We start from the raw sequence: 16,757 nt of genomic DNA on the forward strand, positions 1-16,757 counted from the left end.
AAGATTCCCTTGGAGGGAGTAATTATGTTTCCTTTAACATATAAGGCAAACATTTTTTCTTAAACATGCTATGTGCTGACTGCAGAGTAGATTTACTTTACTCATGCTAAAGGAAAACCCTCGGGATAAAGGCGAGGAATCTTGGTAGGACAGAGATATTAGGAGGCCAATAAATGAGCAGAGAATATAAATGATGCCATGGAGTATTATCATTCAGGGGTGGAGCCGGCTTGACCTGTTCAAGTAAACATGCATGATGAGATGTTAAGAGCATTGATGTTAAGACTCAGTTTCCTCTTCTAGAAAGCAGAATAATGCTCATCTAATACAGTTATTCTGAGAAACTAATTATAAAACATATCTGAAGTGTCCAGAACAGCAGATACCCCAAAACAATATCATATACTGTAGATGTTGTCAGCCTCAAGCCCATATCCCCTTTGGACTCACCATTCCCTATACAACAAGACAATGGTTCCCTAGTGAAAGCACCTAAAGTTCTTTGCCTAGGGATTCTCTCAGCCCAGGGGCATGAGGCAGGTGGAAGTGCCAGGGAGTTAATATTCCCAAGAATAGCCCTTAGCCAATCATGCAGAAAATTTAGTGGTAAGTACCCATTGCCTTGCTCTTTGGGCAGGACAACTCTGGGGCTTGTTTCACAAGGGTCTACTGTGGGTTTGAGTCCCCTTCATCCCTGTGCTAACCTGCTGATTAATGCGCCTTGGATGGCTTCTCTGGCTTCCTTGTCTCACTTTCCTACTTTCTGATGGGAGCTTCCTGGGATTACCTCCAAAATAAACCACTGGCACTCAAAGTCTTGTTTCGGGATAGAATCCAGCACTATATCTTACACTGGAAACAGACTTCATAACTTGGGGATCACAACGACATATTCAATTCACTAACCAGCCTTGTCTATTCAGTTTCCTCTCCAGCCCCTCTTCCGTCCCACAGCCACTACCTCAGTTAGGGCTCTTATTTATCTATTTATTTGTTTATGTCTGCACCATAGTCTCTAACCAATGTCCATGCTTCCAGTAAATCTGTCTTCTCATCCACCATCCACTTACTTCCAAAGTTATTATGCTAAAATACCGTAATGCCATTCCCTGGTTTTTTTTTTTTTTTTTTTTAAGACTTCAGGGGTACCCATCGTCTCCACAATTAGGTCTTAAATTTTATAATGTGGTATGTAAAACACCTCAAAAGCTAGTTCCAGTCTTTCAGCACCTTCTCCAGTGGTTGCTAGCCACAGCTAATGGTCAGCCTACAAAGAACAAGACCGTGTCTTTTCTTTCCACCTGTCACCTTTCCAAGTGTTTGAATTGCTTGTGATCTTCCCTGTCTGAGGAATCTGACTTATCGTTCAAGCTCTAGCTCAAACCTCTTCACCTCCGTGAGGACCTCTCCAACTCCAGGAGCCTGTTCCCTCCTCTGGGCTCCCGTAGAGGATGCTCCCTCTGGGCATCTGTATCCACTGGCTCATTCATTCATTCACTCACTGAACAAGGGTTCTCCTGAGCACTTTCTATGATGTCCCAAGCATGTGCTAAGTGCCAGAGAAACCATGCTGGATAAAAGCAGAAATCACTCTTGCCCACATGAAGATCACAGTTGGAAAACGGAAACAGACGTTAATTATCAGGTGATCACATAAAAGTTCACTACAAACTGCCACAAGAGTTTACTATAAAGGATGCAGACCCAACCTCTGGATACAAGGAACAGGTGCTTAAGTTGAAAGTGGAGTAGAAGATAACATCAGGTGAAGGAAGTGGAACATACATTTCAGGCACAGGTGGTAGGAGGGACCACAATACTCTATTTGAGGAATAGAAGAGAGGCACAGGGAGAATGGAAGGAGAAGAGCCACTTTTACCATTCACTTTGCCCTTCCTACTTGTTGGCTGTGTCCTCCCTCTCTCATGCTTGAGAATAAGGTACCTTAAAGGCAAGGGCCGTGTTGCCACTGAAAGTCCTATCCACTCCAGCGCTTAGCACAATGCAAATAAACAAGATTAATGTACCCATTTTACGGATGAGAGAGCTGAGGACCAGAAAGGTTGAGTGAGTTGCCCAAGTTCCAAAGCTGGCAGTGGCTGCACAGTAAGTAGAACAAACATCCCATCACTCCCCCACCACAATCTTTCTTTAAACAACTGCATGGCAGTCTTCCTCCACCTGCCCATCTTTTTTTTCTAAAAAGTCCAAGTTTTTCTATAAGCTCCTTTTCAAAGGGCTCGTAACAAACCCCAAAAAGCCAGTTATTGGTGTCTGCGTGTGTGTGTGTGTGTGTGTGTGTGTGTGTGTGCGTGTGTGTTGGGGAGGGTGTGCACATGGATCTTGTGGTGGTCAAAACACAAAGAGGACCCCTTTCGGGTACAGAATTCTTTTCTGAAGACTCTTTGATGGCCGGCAATGGTGCGGGTGGGGAGACTTGGCCGTCCTAAGCGGCTCCCGGCGATGCGTGGTAAAGGGCATCTGCACTGACCCCGAGGGTCTGGAGGGAGAAGACCCCGCTTTGGACTCTTCAGGGGGGTGAGATTTCTCGTTTCCCGCTTCCCGAACCTCTTCCCCTTTGCAGCCGGCACCTGCGGCTTGGGAAACCGCTCCCTCTCCCGCCTCCCCGCGGCTCGGGCGGGTGAGATCGGCGGGCGAGGCGGGCACCGGGTCCCGGGAGGCGGCCACCGCGGCTCGGGGAGCCCCCCCCCCCCCCCCCCCCCCGGCCCAGACGACCGTCTCTGTCCATCTCAGTCTCGAGGCGCCGAGCCTGTGCCGTAAATAACAGAGTACTGCGCCCACCGCGGAGGACCCGGCGTGCCCCCTGCGTGTTCACCCACGAGTCTTGGGCGGATCTGGGCCCCGCCGCGGCGACCAACGGGCCGATTCGAGACGGGCTCCGGGGCCGCAGCGGTCGCCCCGCCCGGGCGCGCGAGGGAGGCGCGGAGCGGAGCGGAGCGGGGCGGGCGGGGCGGGCGGGGCGGGCGGGGGCGCGGCTCTTGCGAGGATTACGGCGGAGGCTGGGGCCCGGGGCGCGCTCGCCGAGGCTGCAGCCATTGCGCCGCCGAGCATCCCGCATTCAACAGGAGGAGCCCGCGGGAGACCGGCCCGAGCCCCCCGCGCCGCAGCCGCCGCAGCCCGTGCGCCCCGCGCCCCCGTGCGCCATGGCCAAGGAAGGCGCGGAGAAGGCGGAGGAGACGGAGCAGATGATCGAGAAGGAGGCAGGCAAGGAGCCTGCGGAGGGCGGCGGCGGCGGCGGCGGCGGCTCTCACCGCCTCGGGGACGCCCAGGAGATGCGCGCCGTGCTGCTGGCCGGCTTCGGGGGGCTCAACAAGCTGCGGGTCTCCAGGAGGGCCATGCCCGAGCCGCAGGACGGCGAGCTCAAGATCCGCGTCAAAGCCTGGTCCAGTATCCGCCGCTCGCTCGCGTCTCCCTCTGCGCGCTCGGCGCTCGCGGGGCGGGGGTGGCGGAGCCTCGGCCGCGGGCGCCCCCCACCCCCCGCGCCCTGCCCGGGTCGCGGGGCCTCGCGCAGCCCGCGGCCGGCCCGCGCCGGGGAGGATGCTGCGAGGCCGCCCTGGCCCTCTGCAAGCCGGAGCCGGGGCCGGGGCGGGGGGCGCGGGGCGGGGAGGGGGCACCGCGGTGGAGGGGGCGCCCAGCGCCCGGGGTCCCGCCGGGCAGGGCAGCTCAGCGCGGGAGGGGGAGCCGGACGCCCCGCTTCGACCGGGGTCGTAACCGTCGGCTCCCTGTGCCCCCGCCTTGGGTTTTGGAGTTGAATGCGTTCGGTCTCATTTAGTACTTCTGGGACCCGGGGAGTTGGGTACCATCTCTGCCCCCCGTCGCAGGCGAGGAGACCCGGGCTCGGACGGGGTAAGGGGCCCACGGTGCCCCCCGCCGCTCCCGAGGACCTGCCCGGGGCTTGCTCCTCGATCCCGTAACCCTGTGGGCTGCGGACGCGCGGGCGCTGGCCCCCGAGCCGGGGCTGGGCAAGTGCGGGGTCTGCCCCGTGGGGAGACCGGGCCCGCGAGCCGGCGGCCAGGCGCGGGAGTCCCGGCCTGCGAGGAGGGAGGCCAGGGCCCCCTCTGCCCCGCCGGCATCTTCCGTGCCTCTCCAAAGTGGAAGAACCAACCACCGGCAACCTCCTCAGGACTCCTGCGCCCCCTTCTCAAAGGAAGCTCAGCAATCTGAGGGTCCTTCCGTTCCCCACTCGCTCCTCCCGGGGGAACTCCTGCCCAGCTGGGATTGCCCCCTGCAGTGCTTAAGCTCTTCCGTGTGCTGTCACTAGACGATCATTTCTCTGAAGTTCCAGGAGGGAGGGCTCACCCCAGAGGGTTCCCTGGATCCAACACTCTTGAGTTCTTTATGCAGTAGTAGGAAGCACCTACGGGGCACTTGCTCCCAGCGTAGTGAGATGGATTTACCCTTTCTCATGTCTGTGTCTTATTAAAGTCCCCAGTAGACAATGCTCTGAAAGCAGCAGTCAGCTTACTGCTTCTAGGTTAGACCCCAAACCCCGACTCTAGGACCATGTGCAGAGAGGCAAGAGAAATGCAAAGGAGATTCTTCTCCTGTTCACTGCTTTGAGAGCAGGTGCAGGATTCACTTGCCAGGCTAGAAGGCAGCTGGCAAGAGAAGCGGGCTCTGGTCTCTGACTCACTCCTCATACATGTAGCCGGTCATGGTTGACTCTAAACATGACTCTTGGGAATTCAGGGTACGGGAAAAGGCTTTTGCAAACTGGGGGGTCCTGTACAGTTCTATTTTGTTAACTCTTGTGAACTAAGCTGATTGGTCCCAGAAGGCAGAGCTTACGTCTGCCCTTTGCACAAATAAATCCCCAATGCCCAGCACAGTGCTTGGCACACAGTATGTCCAGCATCAGTTACTGCTGAGGGACCCAGTTATTGCTAAATGAATGGAGTGAGAAGAGATGCTTGGATCGGGGTTGCTGAGTCCTTAATTTCTTCACTTGCTGTTGGAAAGACGTCTGCCTCGTAAAACTAAAACTATGTATTGAAAATTCTCTCTCCTTAGCCACTTATCAGAAATATTATATGTGTGTGTGTGTGTATGTATATAATTTATGACCCTCCATCCAGGGTATGTTCAGAGAGTGGAAATGTTGAAACCACTTTTTAAAGAAAAGAGCATCATTTGCAGTACAAACAGGTCTGGGTTCTCTAGTCTTATGCTAATTGCATAGATGCTGATGGGAACTGAAGCATTTTGAAATGATACATGTCAAGATGAAAGCCAGGAGATTGCTTTTCAAAGCCAGATGCACAAGCCTGTTCTTTATCGGAGCTGTACACACACACACATGCACAAACACCACACGCACGCACACAGTAGAATCACTGCAGATTCCCCACCCTAGTTGTTCAGGAAGCCAACCAGGCATGCGGGAACAAGTGGGATCCAGTGTTGCAAAGGGCCCAGATTGATTTTCATTTCCCCAAGCTGGAAGCATAGTTAATCAGTTTGCAAGGGGGGATTGAGGCAGGTTTGTGAAGCTTGCCCGCTGGGCCTTTCCTCCTCCTCTGGGCCAGGATTGGCTGGCCAAAGATGCCGACTGATTGTAAGTTTAGCCTTGGGAGCCAGGATGACTCATTCTGTATTTTTATGAATCAGCTGATGGCTTCCTGGATGAAGGTCCCCCTTTTATCTGCTCTCTATTTTTAATGGAAACCTTTTATCATCAAATAGGATATGCTGTTTGGGGATAAAGCATAGTCCATCTTAACTAGTATTATTCAGACCTGGAATGAAGGTCCCAGTTGGTTACTCTATAAATTTTGTGGAAATGGAAGAGAGGAGGTACAGGGAAATACATATTTTATTTCATTTACTCCCTCTCATTTATGGTCCAATGTGATAGGTATTATGGTAGAGCAAATGGAGGCTTGGAGATGTTGAGTGATTTGCTAAAAACATCACACAGATAGTACAGTTAGGATTTGAGTCTTGGCCTGTCTCTCCTTAAAGCTCTACGGTTTTCCTTTTATTCCATTTGGTCTCCCTCCTGTGAAAGAGCCACAGGAAATGTGATTTACCTCTCTGGACCTTTGGCATGCGAGCTTGCTTTCCTACCTTTCTTCAGAATATGGCTCCTTTGATCTTTTTATGTCCAACTTAAGAGAACATTCTCTGGCTATTCCCAGAGTAATAGGGCTTTTCTCCCCAAATGGAGACTTGATGGTGAAATGCAGCTTAAAAAGAACCACTTTGGAGAGTGTAGGGTGGGAGGGATTGCAGAGTCTTCTAATTTGTTACAAGAGCATCAGCTTTGATGGGGAACCCATTCATCGAGCAATTTACATAGCAAGTGATTTAAGTGGCCGTGTGGAAAAAGCCCATGGCCTTTGGAAGAAGAAGGATCTGGATGTAGACCCAAGCCCCATCACTTCCTATCTGTGTGACCTCAACAGACACATCTCAGCTTCTCCATCTTGCCACGCCTCGACTGCAAAATGCAGATAATACAATGAACCTCATGTTGTTCAGAGGATCAGATATAAGAAAGAGACTGGCACTAAATAGGTAGTAGTTGTTGTGACTGTTGTCATCATGGTTGTAGTATCTATGCCTATATGACTTATTTCTTGACAGTTTGGTAATTTGGAGGCCATCATTTAAATCATGTATAGAATATAGACAACGTCATGTTACATTTGCTCAGTGATGAAGAGTGAGACCTTCCTAGACATGAGTCCCAGCCCTGCCACTTGCTAACCATATGTCTTGGGTCTTGCACCCTAGAGGCAGAGCCTGAGACAGGGGTGCTTTTTTAAGTGGTTGATTGAGGGGGTGCTTTCAGGAGAATGGGAGCAAGGGGAACAAGACAAGGAAGGAGCTAAGCAAGGATTTCATCTCCCCTGGACCCCACCAGGAGTTCTGGAGCATGAATTGTACCATAGAGTCAATCTGACCTTGAAGCAATAGGGGAAGCCTTTGTGCCTCCTGCACACCCCAACCCCCTGTCCTCAGTCGGGTATGGGCAGTGGAGGCATGGAGCCTCTCAGGCAAAGGTGTCTTCTGTTTGAGCTCTATTCCTCTGGAAGAGGGCTGGGGGTCAGGGCACTGCATTGAGCCATGAGCCGCCAACATTCCCAGCAGTTCCCCAACTGGGTTAGGTGTACTGCCCAGGAAAAAGGGATCTGAGTGAGGCACGAACATGGCCCTCTATGCTGGTTGACCTTGAACATGTTGTTTACTTCTCTAAACTTCAGTTTCCTGGTCTATAAAATAGAAATGATAATAGCACCTCCCTTTACAGTGTTGTCATGGAGCTGAAATGAGATACAGTGTATAAAGACCTTTTTGGTGATGCCTGGCATATAGCAAGTGGTCAATAAATCATAGCTATTATTATTTAAACCATTGTTCTTGCTTTCTATAGCTACCGTCTACAGTGTTATCATTCAAACTGGAACTTTTGGGGTAAAGGGGCATTGATTAATAATTACTCTGGAAAAAAATTACTCTGAAAAAAAAATAAAAAAAAATTACTCTGGAGCAGGAGCAGACGAGAATTGTTCTAGGCAAACTAGGCATGTACCCCACACTAACTGCTAAGGGTCAGGTCTATGCCTTTGCCGTCTTGTCAAAGTGGGGACTTCTCTTGGACAGAAGCTAGGAGGATTTGAGGCTGAGGGTCTCTAGGCTGGGCTGCAGAAATATATTTAAGTGGCCATTAACAAGCCATGTCTGGTTTGTGGCTCAAATTGGCTTGTGATGGAAAGGCACTAATGGATTGGGGACATTTATTTTCCCAGACTGATTTACAGAGAGAGGCTAGAATGAGAGCAGTTGGATGAAAAATGGTCCCAGCCGGTCATGGCTCTATTGGCTGATCTGAAAATGGGCTGAGGGCAGGCCACACTAAAGGAAAGCCAACACACGGTGGGATTCCGACGTGTCAGAGGGGTAGAGTGCACTGGGCCAGGGGAAGGAACTGACATTGGCTGAGCACTCGTGAGGAGCCACAAACTGACTTGCCTGCTCTGTACTTCGTTCCATTTTACCTAATGACAACTCAACAAGATCAATATTACTATCTTCGTTTTAAAGATGGGAAACTGACACTCAGAGATATGTTAAGATCACAAACAGCTAATCCAAGTCCACGGGCTCCTCGACTCTTTACATTTGGGAAAATCAGAAAGACTCAGGGACAAAGGCACAAGAGAAAAAGGACAGAGAGAGAGAGTAAGGGACCAAGAAATACAGAGAGGCAGACAGACACAAAGACTGGAATCAAGAATACAAAGAACCATGCGTGCATTTGACTGGTTGGAAGTTGATAAGACTCAAAATGGCACAGTGCCATCTTGCCCCCTCCAAATGGCCATTGGGTTTCCAAACCACATCCACTTTCCCTCCACTGCTGATGTATGGGACCCTTTGGAGATCCACTTTGGATCAAATTGCTATGGCTGTTGACCCAGAATATCTGTGCTGATTAAACACAGTCACCACTCCTTGGACCCACTCAAGACATTCAGATTCCTTCCTCTGCCCCCTTTGCCTCGACTGGGCTATTGCTACATTGACAACTTGACTGTAGAATATCCCCAAACAACATAGGAGTAAAGTGTCACTGATAAAACCAGGCTAATGAAATATGGCCAATATTATCTTTCCTGTGTTTATGCAAATAAACAAATAGAATGCACAAGGTTAGGTGATACCGATGTTTGTAAAACTGGGAAATTGTTTGGAGGGTCCTGTAATACCCAAGCCAGGAGCCACTCTGGCATGGAGATTGGAACAAAGTGTTCTGAATCACTCTGTGTTGGATAGAGATATAAGGATTTGACAGGAAAGGATGACTCTGTGCTGACTCACAGTGAGCCCCACTTGGTGATGAGGAGTTGGAGATGCTACTTGAGGGATCTTACTTTATTCATGAAAGTTTGCATTTTTCCCATTAACTGTGTCCTCCCTGATGAGGGCTGGGGACAGTGACTATGTCTGCTCTTCATCCAACAATGGAATGGGCTTCTTGCTTTCCCAGCAATTCAAGGAAGAAAGGAAGCCCAGAACTAGGGCTTCTTTTATTTCATAGAAAAAGGAAGTACAGAACATCTTATAGAACATCCCGCCTACCGCAGGTTCCCATAAGTAGCAGCCCGATCTTAGTTATATCGGCACTCATCAGAAACCAATGGCAGGTTACCCATGACGGGCAAAGGGAGTGATGGCTGAGAATCGTGCTCATCCTACCCTACACTTGCACCATCTTTGTAGCAACAAAGCCCATTATCCTCCATTTCCCATAAGATGCTCATAACTCCCTGAGGTTATCATGCGTATTTTCAGAGCTGAAGTGGAAAGAGCGAGAAGCTACAGAAGATCTGAGTTCAGACCCTAACTCTACCTCACCATGGCTGTGTGACATTAAGTGAACAGTACTTTCAACCTGCCCATATCCTCACTTTGGTAATTATATCCACTTTTTAAAAATTAATTAATTAATTAATTTGAAGTTCAATTTGCCAACATATAGCATATTACCCAGTGCTCATCCCGTCAAATGCCCCCCCTCAGTGCCCGTCACCCAGTCACCCCCACCCCCCTGCCCACCGCCCCTTCCATCACCCCTTGTTCGTTTCCCAGAGTTAGGAGTCTCTCATGTTCTGTCTCCCTCTCTGATATTTTCACTCATTTTCTCTCCTTTCCCCTTTAATCCCTTTCACTATTTTTGATATTCCCCAGATGAATGAGACCATATGATGTTTTGTCCTTCTCCGATTGACTTACTTCACTCAGCATAATACCCTCCAGTTCCATCCACATGGAAGCAAATGGTGGGTATTTGTCGTTTCTAATGGCTGAGGAATATCCCACTGTATACATAGACCACACCTTCTCTATCCATCATCTGTCGATGGACACCGAGGCTCCTTCCACAGTTTGGCTATTGTGGACATTGCTGCTATAAACATCGTGGTGCAGGTGTCCTGGCGTTTCACTGCATCAGTATCTTTGGGGTAAATCCCCAGCAGTGCAATTGCTGGGTCGTAGGGTAGCTCTATTTTTAACTCTGAGGAACCTTCACACACACAGTTTTCCAGAGTGGCTGCACCAGTTCACATTCCCACCCACAGTGCAAGAGGGTTCCCCTTTCTCCGCATCCTCTCCAACATTTGTTGTTTCCTGCCTTGTTAATTGTCCCCATTCTCACTGGTGTGAGGTGGTATCTCACTGTGCTTTTGATTTGTATTTCCCTGATGGCATGTGATGCGGAGCATTTTCTCATGTGCATGTTGGCCATGTCTGTGTCTTCCTCTGTGAGATTTCTCTTCATGTCCTTTGCCCATTTCATGATTGGGTTGTTTGTTTCTTTGCTGTTGAGTTTAATAAGTTCTTTCTTTATAGACCTTTATCTGATAGGTCATTTGCAAATACCTTCTCCCATTCTGTAGGTTGTCTTTTAGTTTTGTTGACTGTTTCTTTTGCTGTGCAGAAGCTATTTATCTTGATTAAGTCCCAACAATTCATTTTTGCTTGTTTCCTTTGCCTTCATAGATGTATCTTGCGAGAAGTTGCTGTGGCCAAGTTCAAAAAGGGTGTTGCCTGTGTTCTCCTCTAGGATTTTGATGGACTCTTGTCTCACATTTAGATCTTTCATCCATTTTGAGTTTATCTTTGTGTCTGGTGCAAGAGAGTGGTCTAGTTTCATTCTTCTGCATGTGGACGTCCAATTTTCCCAGCACCATTTATCGAAGAGACTGTCTTTTTTCCAGTGGATAGCCATTCCTGCTTTGTCGAATATTAGTTAACCATAGAGTTGAGGGCCCATTTCTGGGTTCTCTCTTCTGTTCCATTGATCTATGTGTCTGTTTTTGTGCCAGTACCACACTGTCTTGATAATCACAGCTTTGTAGTACAACCTGAAATCCGGCATTGTGATGCCCCGGGCTCTGGTTTTCTTTTTCAATATTCCCCTGGCTATTCAGGGTCTTTTCTGATTCCACACAAATATTAAGATGATTTGTCCCAACTTTGAAGAAAGTCCATGGTTTTTCGATAGGGATTGCATTAAATGTGTACCTTGCCCTGGGTAGCATTGACATTTTCACAATATTAATTCTTCCAATCCATGAGCATGGAATATTTTTCCATCTCTTTGTGTCTTCCTCAATTTCTTTCAGAAGGGTTCTGTAGTTTTTAGGGTGTAGATCCTTTACCTCTTTGGTTAGGTTTATTCCTAGGTATCTCATGCTTGTGGGTGCAATTGTAAATGGGATTGACTCCTTAATTTCTCTTTCTTCAGTCTCATTGAATTATACCCACTTTTAAGTGTTGTTATGAGGACCAGCTGAGAGTCCATCAAGTCCTGACTGCTCCTTGCACACCAGGAGTGTTCAAGAAAGATTATTTTCCTTCCTCAGTTGCTCAAGCTGTAAAAGACAGGTGGAAACTTGATGCCATCCTCTGGTTCCTGGCTTTGCTGTTCTCCCGCCAAACTACATTGGTACCAAGGAGCAAGGTGCTGGCTTTTGCCTCTTTTCCCCAGGGTTGGAATGGATTTGGACTGATCTACAGCTACCCTCACACCAGCCCTCTGCATGCCCACCCTTTGGTGGCAGCAGGGATTCCTAGGATAGCGGGGTGTGCCGAACAGCCCAGCCTCTGAAGTTTGGTTCACTCTCATTCACAGGAACCAAAATCCCACAACCTTTGGGCATATCACTGACATTTACCACCGACAAGAGAGATCACCCAGGCATGGGGAAATGACACCCCTATGACCCCAAGTTCCTGGCACTTCTCTTAATAGGGGTCTTTTTTGGCATCTTGGCATTTGTCAGAGAAGAAAAAGTTTAATTAGAAACAAGAAGAGCCTCTTCATAGGAAAAGGCCAACAGGCATGTAATCTTAAATTAGTTTGATTCCTCTGTGTGTGATCTCACACAGAAAATCAGTTGGAGCCATGGTATTAAAATGAGGAAATTTAATGTTTGAAGGCCCAGGAGACAAAATACGTGCTTCAGGGAAAGAGGCTGTTTCATCTTTGAACGTGATATTTTCTTGATGAAAACACACAGGGAGCTTCTGTCCGCAATCTCATTCTGTCAGTGACCCTTGATCCCTGAGCTAAGCCTCATCCCTACCATTGTTCGGGAGGGGGGTGTGCTAAACAGTGCTTTCCCAGGCAGACCCACTTTGGGAAGTGAACGCACTGGGCCCTCTTACTCCCGATTTGTCTAAATGGCTGTAGTCCCCAGAGCTCAATGCAGGATAATTATCTTCTGTGAGGGAAATGGTAATGATTCATTTCTTGGGCTGGCATTGGCTACACACCCAGACTGGATGGGAGGAAGTATGCTTTTTGGTTATAAAATAGTTAATGTCTGAAATGAAACAGAGCTGGTTTTGAGTCCTGGATCTGATTGTTTTAGCGACCTGTCTGACCTTAGGAAAATGACTTTGGCTTTTATTACCTCAGTTTGCTCATCTGTAATATGGGTATACTTACAGCACCTATGGGGTATTTTCTTTGTGGGAAGGTAAAAAGAGATAAATATGTCTAAAGTATCTAGCAATGATGTTGGCATATTTAATATTTGTAATTTGAATTAAGTCTTTGTCATATAGTATATGTTTAATATATATTAATGGGGAGGAGGAGATGCAAAGAATAGGACATTAAAAAGTCCCTCCAGACTTCATGAAGCTTTCTGGATGGAGTCCCTATTCAGATTCCAAAGGGCACAAGACTGATTCAAAGGTGGTCCAGACAGGATGTGCCATGAGATACGCAAGAAGAATCAGGTGAATTTCTGAAGGAACAGGAGAGGAAACAGAGCCAAGATGTATTGTCTCCTCCTGTGTGCCAGAAGCTGGGCCAAGCTCAGGGATCTTCAACAAGAAGACCAGTCACTTCTGCTCTGATTTCTCTTTCCTTTAGTTCAGTTCTGCCAACCATCATGGACTTCTAGGCTCCCCCCTTTCTTTTCGCTTCCCTATTTTGTCTTCTCACAAGGTAGCTTCATGTGCTTCTCCTGCAATGAGCTTCCTTCCTGATACTTGGAGAGATGGTGGCCTTCTGCCCCAGATGCCTTGTGCAAGTGTAGCAAGGTTCAATGCAGAGCCCCAATTTTTTCTCCCAATTTTCAGATATCAAGGAAGGAATCTTAATGGCCCACATACCAGCTTCTGGATCTCTCTTCCTCTCTCTGCCTGGCCCAAGGGAATGATGTGCTTGGCAACATTTGCATCTCATGCCCTCCAACCCTGACCTAGAAGAATAGAACATCATGATTGATTGCCCTACTAGGAACGCATGAAGTGTGTGTGTATGTGTGTGTTGGGGGGTGGGTATATACTCTGAAAGGAATGGAGGGCAGTTTTCAGAAGACAAGGGTAAGAAACACACTGAACTGGTCAAAATGGTAGCCACCGCGGGGAATGGGAGACTGACCTTCACCACAAAAAGTGACGAATCAGAGAAGGGACTGGAGAAGCCAGCTCCATTTCCTATCCCAGGACCTTGCATTCTTAGCACAAAGTGATTGAATCATCTAAATGACATATATATTTTCAACTTTGAGGCCCATTGTCCTTTTTTTACTTCTTTAAAAATTTTGAATTCAATTAATTGACATATAATGTATTATTAGTTTCAGAGGTAGATGTCAGTGATTCATCAGTCTTATATAACACCCAGTGCTCATTACATCATGTGCCCTCCTTAATGCCCATCTCCCAGTTACCCCATCCCCTCATCCCCCTCCCCTCCAGGAGCTCTCAGTTTGTTTCCTATGATTAAGAGTCTCTTATAGTTTGTCTCCCTGTCTGATTTCGTCTTGTTTTATTTTTCCTCTCTTCCCCTATGATCCTCTGTTTTGTTTCCTACATTCTACATATGAGTGAGATCATATGGTAATTGTCTTTCTCTGATTGACTTACTTTGCTTAGCATAATAAATACCCTCTAGTTCCATCTGAGGCCCACTATCTTTTAAATCTCTTTGGTAACCTTGGGATTGGGAATTCTGGAAACCTGTTCTATTATCATTTAACTGCTGAATATCAAGCCTGATGCTTGGTTAACAGTAGGCACTCACTAAATGTCTGGGGAATGAACGAATACATTACCGACTTTCCCTCAAACGTTAGGTGCACAAGTTGCAGCAACTTTCTGCAGAAGTTGCTGTGTCACTTGCAAATACCAGTAGTATTTACTTTCCTAATATGGGGGCAGCCGGGATCCCTGGGTGGCGCAGCGGTTTGGCGCCTGCCTTTGGCCCAGGGCGCGATCCTGGAGACCCGGGATCGAGTCCCACGTCGGGCTCCCGGTGCATGGAGCCTGCTTCTCCCGGTGCATGGAGCCTGCTTCTCCCTCTGCCTGTGTCTCTGCCTCTCTCGCTCTCTCTGTATGACTATCGTTAAAAAAAAAAAAGAAAAATATAGGGGCAGCCAGTCCACGCCAGTGTGGTTTCTAGCTCCCCTCTGTCACCTCCACTTCCTCTCCAGCATGTGGGGCTTATAGTGGAGACTTGAGAGGACACCCAAGGAGGGTACCAAATGTTTTCAGATGGTTTGATTTTACCTCTTCTTGATACAATTCATTCTCTTGAAACTGGACGTTGGCTTTTTGAATTCTCTAATAACTAGTTTCCCTAGGCTGGGAAATGTGGGTCTCTGACTTCTCAAGATGTCTATAATTTTCTCCTTCTTGACATCCCACTGCCTCAAGTGTTGGAGGCCCAGGATCTTAAAGAGAACCCTCGGTGCTGTGTCTGGGGATTATTACTCCTGGAGCACTTTACTCAAGTGTTCCTGCACTGTTTGTCTACCAGGGGACCCAGGCCCCAGCAGCCTGGACGCTCAAACAGTATTTAAGCAAACTTCTGCGGCAATCATTTCACGATATACACATGTGTGTGATATCACATCATTCTGCTGTACGTCTTCACCTGAAGCAATGTTATATGTCAGTTATAGCTCAGTAACACTGGAAAATAAATCAGTTATTTCAAACTACTGGAGGGGAAAACCTAGTCTTTTTAAAACAAAGAGTATGTCCGTGACAGCTCCTACCTTCCTTGGTAGGTATCAGGACCCCCCACCTTTGACACCTGCCAGGTGGGTGCGGGGGTTTCCTAGGGGGTGCTGGCCCTGACACTCACAAACAGTTCTCCTGGTTGCCCCATTGATTCTGACCCCCTCCTTTTGCCCTGTTCCATCCCTCCTACTGTACCCTGGAGCCACCCCGCTATGTTCCCCATTTCTTCTCCATCCCTGGTGCTGTGGCCCTCTGCTTGGGCCATGGCACCCTTTCCACTTCATACAGGTGAAAAGCATCAATATGCCACCTTACGTGTTCATGCCTCTGGTGTTCAGAGCTAGTAAATGTAACACTCTTTCGTTAATTACTTCTCATCGCTATTATCATAATGACTCTTATTGAGTATTTATGCTAAGTGTTTTATAGGAACTTCTAGGATACCAAACATTTCACAGATGAAGATGCACGATCAAAGAAGTGTGGGAACTTGCTCAAGATCACACAACTAATTAGACAAAGAGAGCTGATCGTGATTGAGCCAGGGCGCTCTCTCTCTCTCTCTCTCTCTCTCTCTCTCTCTCTCTCTCTCTCTCTCTCCCTCTCCAGGGATTTTGTACCCATTGTCCACTGCTCTGTCCTAGACTTAGCCCCCCTGGAGATGATGGGTGATTCGCATAGTAGCATATACCTCATATCAGAAGCAAACCCTTCCCTGCCTTGAATTGCCACAGGTGGTTTCACCCAGACTTACTTATATTCTCCAACTCACATTTCCCTTAGGATGAATCTTTTTTCTTTTCCTCAGAAGGCTTAGCTGCTCTTCATGATCCATAGTGGCAGCTCCACTGGCCCAGACAGTCTGAGTTCTACAGGGAACTCTGATGAGGCTCTCAAACTGTAACTCTGTAGTTCCCCCTCCTTCCTCCCAATGCAGACATAGGTGCCTCTTCAAATGGACTATTCATCAAGTTACAGACTTCGTTTTTTTTTTTTAATTCCTTGTCTAAGATCAGAAACAATTGTTTTTCATTTGTCTATACTACACCCAGTTCATCAACTAATGGGGAGCTGTTAAACCCACTATTCTTCTGATTTGCCTGAAAGATCTTGTAAGTGGACAGGTTTTTACCCTCCCCGCTAGACTCACTAACATTGTATTTATTGGGGGACCTTTGTAATAAACTCTGAGCCCGCATTCTGCAGCCAAAACCCAGGATGTGAAATGCAGCTAGCAGTGTGCCTACCTTCCCCAAACATTCCTTCCAGGTTTATCTGCTTTCGGATCCCTGAGAGCCTTCTCTGACTGCAGACAAGTCCTTGCCTCTGGGACTCCTCCTCCATAGGAAATAAACAGCAAAGGTGATTTTCACCCTCCTACTCCCTTGGAGCCCCTCATCCTCTCTGTCCTCAGCCAGCAGCAGCACTTGTGGGAAACTCGACTTCTTGCTTTTGCTCTTTTAACATTGTCTTTGCATTTCCTATTCTTCTTTACCCCTTTTGTATCCTTGACGTAGGTGGGTCTTTTCATTCTTGAATAGAAGCCCAACTTCCAATATAATTTCAGAGCACTGTCAAATTCTGTTGAGTCCTTTGGAAAACACCAGTGCTAGATCCATTTGTGCTACAGAGAAAAGCCTCCCAAAAATGTCCTGTTCCCATCTCCATCCCCCCCATGCCTCCTGCTAACCTCCAGGCTGGCCCCCAGTGCTCTTCAAACACCTCCAGACTCTCAAATCCTACCC

The 16,757-nt window shown here is 47.9% G+C and overlaps 1 protein-coding gene across 1 annotated transcript in view; it reads left to right on the forward strand.

Moving 5' to 3' along the window:
* Positions 1–3,057: 3,057 nt before the first annotated feature.
* Positions 3,058–16,757, forward strand: part of VAT1L (vesicle amine transport 1 like) — a 146,159-nt gene continuing 132,459 nt past the window's right edge. The window contains exon 1 of the mRNA XM_055306745.1: positions 3,058–3,403. Within this exon, the coding sequence (XP_055162720.1) occupies positions 3,165–3,403 (239 nt within the window). The 5' untranslated portion in view covers positions 3,058–3,164. The remainder of the gene's footprint in view (positions 3,404–16,757) is intronic.

This window comes from Nyctereutes procyonoides, unplaced genomic scaffold (assembly GCF_905146905.1).
Source record: "Nyctereutes procyonoides isolate TBG_1078 unplaced genomic scaffold, NYPRO_anot_genome, whole genome shotgun sequence".
In the NCBI taxonomy this organism is placed as follows: Eukaryota; Metazoa; Chordata; class Mammalia; order Carnivora; family Canidae; genus Nyctereutes; species Nyctereutes procyonoides.